The 9,394-nt window shown below is 35.3% G+C and overlaps 1 protein-coding gene across 1 annotated transcript; it reads right to left on the bottom strand.

Moving 5' to 3' along the window:
- Positions 1–7,992: 7,992 nt before the first annotated feature.
- LOC131869033 (FK506-binding protein 4-like) lies at positions 7,993–8,673 on the bottom strand. Its single transcript, XM_059215715.1, has 2 exons — positions 8,521–8,673; positions 7,993–8,391 (listed from the first exon to the last, which is right to left on the bottom strand). The coding sequence occupies exons 1-2, from the start codon at positions 8,671–8,673 to the stop codon at positions 7,993–7,995; spliced, it is 552 nt and encodes a 183-aa protein (XP_059071698.1).
- Positions 8,674–9,394: the final 721 nt, after the last annotated feature.

Here is a 9,394-nt window from a genome sequence, read left to right as displayed (position 1 = left end):
AAAAAGGTTTCTTCCCTACAAATACACTAGGAACCACCTATAGAAGAGCAAGAGCCATGTTTAGATGTCCACTTATTTAGATACTAAATCCACACTAGAAATTAACTATAGGGGAACCCTACCAATAACCGTTATAGCTAAACGATACGTCAGAATTTGATGATTTTTTGTTGTTGTCTCAACATGCGACATAACTGCTTATAGCTATTGTTTTGGCTTCTAGGTAGTAACGATACATAATGTGGGATCTGTTATGCATGCAAGGGTCAAAAAGTACACTTTTCAAAGTGTCGCCCGATAACTATTTAAAGATGCCCCAATAACATCCATACACTAAAAAATCACCAATACTTTTGTACAAATGCACCAATAGTCATGTGATTTGGGTACTAATAAAAGTACAAAAATGGCCCACTTATGGTCCAAAAATTTCTAAAAAATGAGTGGCTATTGGTACATGTGTAATTTATTAATGAGCTATTAGTTATTAGTTTTTTATTTTTATAAAGTTAGTGATTGGGGGGTTGGGTGTGAAAGGAGTGAATGGTTATTGGAACATGGACAGTAACAGGTGCTCTTCCCCTAGAAGATTGTTTCACCACTTAAAATTTGTAAAGATATCTCTTTAGAGATTTGACAATATTTTCCTTATACCAATATTAACATGAAACCATTTTTTTTGGCTATAATACAAATAATTTTGAGTAAATTACACTAAAAATTATCTTTGGAAGATCAAGTAATAATAATTAGAAATTGTAAAATGTTTTTATTGTAATATCTTGTAGAGCCAACCTACTAAAATTGGTCTTAGGTTATGGTATAAATGTAAGATCTTATTTGTAAGATTATATGTGGAATGCGAAAAAGGATTAAGTGAAGGTATATGCAAGATTAAGCAGAGCTATACACGCAAACATCATTTGAAGGTGAAGCTAGGTTTTTGTGAAAGCATATCAACATTACACCGATACTGAATCCAACATATGAAGATGCTATTTTGTGTAGTACTTTTTTATTGGATTTAACCATCCAACTGTAGTTAGTGTGACTCCCATTTTGTGATTGAGCAGTGAGCTCTAGGCTGTTGGCCTTTCTGCATGTGCAGACCCCATTTATGTACACTTACTATCTGCAGTAGTATCATCTGATTGTGGGTAAGGTTTCCCACTGTGGTTTTTCCCCTTATAGGGTTTCCATGTACAAATATTGGTGTTATGTGTTGTGGATGACTTTGTGTTTATGTTTCATGCACTAATCCTTACCGTTATAGTAATTAACTGTTATAACTGTCTACTAGCATACTTCATTGGTTAAGTTATTTTTGGTTTAAATTTATTTGACAACTGATTCACCCCCCCTCCCTCTCAGTTGTCTCTGGGACCTAACATTCATCACCACCGTGGTTTTTCCCAATTGGGTTTCCACGTGAAAAATGGGTGTGTCATGTGTGGTGCTTTTCATGTGATGCTTTGATATTTTCTGTCAAGTGGTAAAGCATGTTGAACTAGTAGTCATTATATTTCTGATGATATATTACTTATTTATGCATAAGGGTGAAGTGGAAATGAGATATTAGATTGTGTGGAGAGCTAAGAGTTACCGGTTTATGTCTTTCACATTCTCACTGTGTTTTACCGGTAGTGCCCTGATTTAGACCGGTGTTACTGTTTACCGGTTAAGTGCAGTCTTTGTAGTCAAACTGGTTCAGGGAAAGTTTTTCTTTTGTCTGTGCTGATTCACCCCCCCCCCCCTCTCAGTACTGGTTTGGTACTATCTGTTCATCATTATTCATCAAATAGGATTGTGGAAAGGAAGAACAAGACTATTTTGGAAGCAGCCAGAAGCATGATATTGGAAGCAAATCTACCCCATGTGTACTGGAGAGAAGCAGTGATTTACACTTTCAACAGAGTTCACATCAAAGGTGAAATCGGTAAGACCCCTTATGAACTATGGTTTGGTAATACTCCTACTCTTAAGTACTTCAGAATATTTGGAAGCAAATGTTATATTAGGAGAGATGAGTATATTGGTACATTTTATCCTAGAAGTGAAGAAGGAATATTTCTTGTTTATTCATCTAAGAGCAAGGCATATAGATGTTTTAACAAAAGATTGTAGAAGATCATTGAGAGTGCTAATGTGAAGATAAATGAACACTTTGGAGGAAATTCAAGGTTTGTAGATTCTGAACCGGTAGTTGAGATGATCATAAATGAACCTATACAGAGTGCACCGGTACAGAATGTGGATCCAGTCACACCGGCATCATTAGAGAATTCCACAGTGATTAAAGAACAACAACATGTGAATAAACCCAGGTATGTAAGACTGAATCACTCAAAAAATCAGATAATTGGGAACAAATATCAAGGTGTTATGACAAGAGGAAGACTGGCAAATGAAGAGGTATGCTTAATTTCTCAAATTGAACCAGCATCTGTTATTGAAGCATGTAAAGATGAACATTGGATAAAAGCAATGAAGATGAATTAAAACAAATTGAAAAGAACAATACATGGACATTAGTTCCCTGGCCTAAAGACAAAAATGTAATTGGAACTAAATGGGTATATAAAAATAAACTTAATAACTAAGGTAAGGTAATCAGGAACAAAGAAAGATTAGTGTGTAAAGGATATTCACTAAAAGAGGGAATTGATTATAATGAAACCTTTGCACTGGTAGCTAGAATTGAGGCAGTCAGATTATTTCTTGCATTTGTAGCTCATAAGAACTATAAAGTATATCAGATGGATGTGAAATGTGCATTTTTGAATGGAGATCTTGAAGAGGAAGTTTACAGTGAACAACCTGATAGATTTTCATTGACAAATGATAAAGATATGGTTTGCAAATTAAGGAAAGCTTTGTATAGATTGAAGCAAGCTCCTAGAGCTTGGTATGCTAGATTGGACAAATATCTTTTGAAGCTTGGTTACACTAAAGGTAATGCTGACAACAACTTATATTTCAAACTGACTAATGATGACATCTTGGTTATTGAAGTTTTTGTTGATGATATCATTTTTGGAGTAGAAGATGGATTGTGTAAAGACTTTGCTAACAAGATGCAGGAAGAATTTGAAATGTCTATGATTGGGGAGATAAAAAAAATTTAGGATTGCAGATCTCACAGACTAATAAAGGTATATTCATATGTCAAACAAAATACTTGAAGGAACTACTGAAGAAATTTGGTATGGAAAACTCTAAACCGGTAAGTACTCCTATGACTACAACTCATAAAATAAAATTAAAGGATGACTTAGCTCTTGTTAATCCAACAAGATACAAATATATGATTGGACGTTTACTATATTTGACACAAACAATACCTAATATAATGAATGCAGTATGTATCGTTTCAATATTTCAGAGTAATCCTAAAGAAAATCTTGAATCAGCACTAAAAAGGATTTTCCGGTATCTACAAGGCACAACAAATTTTGGTTTATGGTATCCTAAAGATGAAAATTTTGATTTATGTGCATACACTGATGCAAATTGGACATGAGATGTAGATGACAGAAAGAGCACCATTGGCAGACCATTCTTTCTTAGTAGCAGATTGATTTCATGGCTAAGCAAGAAACAGAGTTGTACATCATTATCAACAACAGAATCATAATATGTTGTAGCAACAACTAATTGTACTCAAGTATTGTGGATTAAGAAAATGTTGAAGGACATAAAGGTAAAATGCAAAGAGCCCATAATCATTTATTGTGATAATTCAGCAACAATTGCTATATCAAAGAATCCGGTATTTCATTCTAAGACTAAACATGTTTCTATCAAATATAACTTTCAGAAAGAGAATGTTGAAGCAAAAGAAGTGAGATTGGTTTATGTAAATACTAAAGAGCAGATTGCATATATCTTTACTAAGCCTTTTCCTAAAGAAACTTTTGAATATCTCATAGAGAAGCTTGGGGTAGTACCCTCACCGGTAGAGACTTAGATAGTTAATGATTGGCATCAAACCAACAAAAACTAACAGAGAAACCTTTTTTCCGACTTTGATGAAGGAGAGCTACTTCTCAGGGGGAGTAGTTAGTTATAGTAGTTGATCATATTAGTTGGTTATATGTTCTGGTACTTATTGGCTTTGGCATTTGATGTCAAAGGGGGAGAGATATCTATGGAAAAACATTATCCTTGGAGGAGAGATTATCCTTTGGAGACATTATTCATTGGGGGAGAGATATTTACTCTCTGTATTTTGATTTTGATTTTTGGTATTGATCTATTTTGCAGATTGTTGGTTTTTGGTTTTTGGCATTCTGTTTTGGCACTTAGATGTTTTCCCATCTAGTGTTGCCATCAATGCCAAAGGGGGAGATTGTTGGTATTATGGATGTGCTGCATTATTTTTGTCATTGATGTCAACACTTATCCTTCTGGAGATCTTTGGTTATGTTGAACCGACACATTCTGTTCACCGACAAGTTCAGTGACTTATGCATAGTCACCGGTATATTGTACACCGATAGGTTATATTGGTCACCGATACTAATGATGACTTGTTATCATCTAGAGATCACTTGATTATGTCAAAGACATGGTTTGGATACTTGGTTTTGGTATTTTGGTTATTGGTCTGATCAGGTTGACATATTTACTGTTACCGGCAAAATTGGTCTAGGTTATGGACCGATATGCATTATCTATTCCAGATCAGGATGACACGTTATGGAGATGAATCACTGATTGGATATTGTTGTAAATGTATTGAGATGACATGATACATCGCATCAAGACTTATTTGTAATTGATTTAATTGTAATATTCTTAGTGAGTCGACCTACACATTTGGTCTTAGGTTTTATATATATGTAAGATCTCAATTGATGAGATGAGTGATATGGTATATAAGGTTATGGTTTGGTAATGTAACATGGTATGTGAGAATATTGAAGATCATTTGAGCAGACCATAGAGAAGGTTCAAGGAAGGTTTGAAGGTGTTTGTCAGAGCTTAACCGATACTGAATCCAACATTGGAGATGCTATTTTGAGCAGTACATTATTCTAGGATTTAACCATCCTATTGTAGTCATTGCGACTCCCATTTGAGCAGTGTGCTCTAGGCAATTGGCCTTTTTGCATGTGCAGACCCCATTTGTATACACATACTATCTGTAGTAGTATCATTTGATTGTGGGTAATGTTTCCCACCGTGGTTTCTCCCCTTACAGGGTTTCCACATCAAAATCTTTGTGTTATGTGATGTGGATGTTGTTTCTCTTCCTGTTTCATGCATTAAGTTTCACCGGTACTGATATTAACTGTTAATCTGTTCGCCGACATTAAGTTTGGTTTACCGATATTAAGTATTAAGTTGAAGTAAGTTATATTTGGGTTGAAATGGTGGGGCTAGTACCCACAATATCTATATACTTAATCAAGGTATAAAAATATTACATTGAGGGGTATGCATGTGCATATAGGCTTACCACCTAGAGTTCACTACTCAAATACACATATATGGAAGTTTGATTGACTTGCAGATCATTATATAATTATTTATAACAGTATTGAACTTAAATGAAGCATATGATCATGCTGGATAAGTTCTGGTTGTAGATCTGAGTTCCTCAATTGAACCGGTGATACTGATACTCTGTTCTACAACCGGTTAAGATTGCACATGTGCAACTGTCCACAACTGCAATCGTTCGCTCATCAATTCACACACTATCAATCTCTAACTTTTTTGTATCTCCAATTACATCATATGAATATCTATAATCCATCATTAAGTTCTCTCTTATATACCCTTATAACTTGTTCATCATGTCGACCTTCATAATGAAAATAAACTTGTCGGCTTCCTCTTGAATCATAAAGTATATTATAAATTATCCTAATGATCTTATTTGATGTCAGCTTGGCACGCTACCTTCAATTACTCAAATGGCTTTATCGGGTACCATAATATGAATTACCCATACCAAGAATAACCGGTTAACAAGTGTAAACCATAGAGTGTATACTGGTTGGCCTTATCTAGACAAAATGATAAAGTGATGAGTCTGGGTGAAGAAATGTCATCTTCTAAAGATGAGTTGCCATCAATGACAACCCAAAAATGCAATTCACCTTAGAAGGTGACTACCAGATGAGTGTCAATTATCTCTGAGTGTGCTCCCCCTTTCCTGTACATCCATGCAACTATTTACATTTGTACTCTTCCCTTGTGATATTCATTCATTTTTCATTGTACTCCTCCCCCTTTAACATCAATGACAAATCTAGGTGAATATATACAAGAAGAAATATATACAAGTGATATATATATATATGATAAAGCTAGGTGATTATATACAAGAAGAAATATGTACAAGTGATATATATATATATATATATATATATATATATATACCGCTCTCTATGCGTATTTCAGAATGTCTGCATACAAAGTCTTTAAGAATGAAAAGTAAGTATCTCATCCTTTCTTAAGTGAATCTAGAATGGAGTTGAACCCATTCAATAGACTATCATAGTATTCAATAGCTTGGGATTCTATCAGATCCTCCTGTTGCATATTTGTTATACACTATTTTATGACAAAGCAGGTTGTCTAACCAGGGACCCATAAAGTTTTGAAGCTCTGTGGCTCTCTTTATCATACCGCCCCTCTCCTTTTATAACTTTAATATTTGATCCATGACTACCAAAATTGGACCTTCAAAAGAACTTGTTAGGTTTGATGCTAGGTTGTAAGAATGTGAAATCTGAAGCAATTGGCCTTTACAATCCATAATCTGTTTGTCTAGGGAGGCAGTGAGCTTTGAAAAATATAGACAAGTTTTATATACTTTATCTCCTTCCACTAAGACTTTATCAATAGACTTAGACAGGTGTGAAGTTTTGCCTTTTCTGTTGATATCATCTACAAAAATGTTTGTTTCCTAGCCTCAACAAATTTGTCTTTGGCCTCAAGTGTAGAAATTTCAACCAAAGAATCATATTGTTTAGGAATGTACTCAATTATTTGTTGAAGTTTCCCGAAAGAGCTTGAGCTCTCTTCTACTTGAAATTTTAGTACAAGCCGGTTCAAGACATCAAAAGTGGACTGTATCAATTGCATGTCCTTGGATTCTTCTTGGGATAACTCCTGACTCACCTAAGCTTGGAGTGCAATTGTAGCCAATACCTTTTTTGTCGGTGACATCAGGTGGTAACGCTTGTCAAAACTTATGGAGAATCCTGACATTTTCCCTTTAGCTTTAATTAAAGATGTGTCAATTGCCAATCCAGAAGGGAAATATGATTCTATCCTTCCACCTTGGTGTCCAGCAAAGGTCTTATGGGGTATATCTGTTGGTTCCTTGTCTGCTAAAGTCTACAACTCATGTGCACTGGTGGCTTCGCCACTTGGTGCACCACTCTCTTTTGGTGCTTCCCATGATTCCTTTTCTTCTATACCTTTTTCCTTTTCAACCTCTTCCTCAACATCCTGTACATTTGTTTTTGGACGATTCAGAGTATCCTCGATATCAAAATTTGGCTCATGAACTAGTGGAGTAGTAACTGGTGGACCAGTTTTCACATTTTATTCATCTTTCCTTTCTGGTTCCTTATCCTTTGGTAATTGAATGTTTCGAGACTGTACAAAGCTGGGACTTAGCTCATATCCTTTTTCTCAAAAGGATTCTTAGCCATATATCTATTGTTTCTTTCTGGATCTCTTTATATATTTTTCCAACATTAAGTTGTATAACCGGTGTTTAGGTTTGAATTCAGTCAAACCTCTCTTATTTATTAAATTTGCAGCCTCTTGTGGAGTGATGGATGGACAAAGATTAATCAATTATATTTCCTTCATATGTCTATCTAGATTATGTGCATGTAATTTTCTTATTTCTAATCTATCATACAGTTATTTGGGCAAAATTTTCTCCAATTCTATCAATGTTCTACTAAATGAATCAAGACATAAGACAATGGCCTCTTCTAACTGTTTATTATCCTTTTCATTAAATTAATCATAAAATATAGAAATGTTTTTCAGATTTCCATCATTAATAGTTTGATCTATAATTTCTTGACCATCTAGCCTCTTTTGCTTACCATTTCTCCTTTTAGTTTCCAGTTTAGATTTCTCATCTCCTTTGGGCTTCCTTTTGTGTACAATGGTAATCTTAGGAGTCTTCTTGGGTTGCTCCTTCTCCACTTCCTTCTTTTGATCTTCCTTTTTATTTCCGGAGGGTTTTCCTCTGACAACTCTTGAAAAAACACCTTTCTTCTTTGGAGCTTGTCTGATTTCTTCTTCTGATTTTGTCTCCTCTAAAGATACTGCAACATATTCCCTTGCCGGTTTTTCTTTTCTTTTCTTTCTTTCCTTAGGCTTAGGGCTAGCAGGTTCGGCGGATGGTTCTTCCTATTGTTTAGGTGGTTTAGTTGTAACTAGGACAACATTGGGTGTGGCCTGAGCTACTTTCTTTGCATCTCTCTCCTATTTTCTCTTCTTTTTCTGCTCTTCTTTTCTCCAGGCTTCAAGGATTCTAACCTTTTGTTCTACTTCTGCCCCGTCATGACCTTCTCTAATTAGTTGCTCAGCTACAACTCTTGTCATTTTCCTTGTGATGTTGGGTGCAACCTGTTCCTTGTGGACTTTTAGTCCCTTCTCTTGTGAAGTGCCATTTTTTCCCTTATTTTTCATTACCTGGAGCTGTGAGTAGATGTTGTGCATATCCATCAAGTGTGGCCACATCTACCTCATAGCCCATTGGCATAATCCAAATTGTCCTGGGTTGGACTATCTCCATCATGCATTCATCCTTATTAACCATGAAACAAATTGTGTCCTGATATTTCTCCACAATTTCTTTGGGAATCCTTACCCTATTCTTCATCTCTTCTTGAAATGTTTTGAAAAAGGCCCATAAGTTAGCCTTCTGCTTCTTGTATCCTTGTCGGTCTAGTATTTGTGTTATTTGAGTTGCAATCAGTTTATCAAATGCCCATTGAATTCTTCCATAACCGGGTACCATATTCAGAAAGTAAAAGGTTAAGCATATAATCAGAGAACCATACCAAAATGTATTTTTCTTATCTTGCTTGATCTTCTGGAGGTTGCCATCAATTCCTTGGGCATCACACTACATAAGTCATAGTGTGCATCTTCTTTTACCATCTGATAAGAAATGTGAATGGCGGTTCTGGAGACTGAGTTCAATCTGTTAGATTGATAAACCTTATAGCCAATCACCATTGCGACAAATTTCACATCAAGGTCTTTGATATCATCAACCCGCATTGATCTACCATCATATGTTGCATCAATGAGTTTTCATACATCTGTGTTTGATATTTGTCAAAGCCCTGACATATCTCCAACCTAGTAGAGGCATGTGATATTCTTGATCACTTCATCTGTTATC

This window comes from Cryptomeria japonica, chromosome 2 (genome assembly GCF_030272615.1).
Source record: "Cryptomeria japonica chromosome 2, Sugi_1.0, whole genome shotgun sequence".
Taxonomy (NCBI): Eukaryota; Viridiplantae; Streptophyta; class Pinopsida; order Cupressales; family Cupressaceae; genus Cryptomeria; species Cryptomeria japonica.
Note: the sequence above shows the minus strand (reverse complement) of the source record. Positions and strands in the feature narration are given on the sequence as shown.

Excerpts from the sequence above, each read along its gene's own strand:
- LOC131869033 (XM_059215715.1), bottom strand. The coding sequence starts at position 8,673 with ATGAAAAATAAGGGAAAAAATGGCACTTCACAAGAGAAGGGACTAAAA. Across the intron at positions 8,392-8,520 it reads GGGCAGAAGTAGAACAAAAG|GAAGAACCATCCGCCGAACC; the intron begins GTTAGAATCCTT and ends CCTAAACAATAG.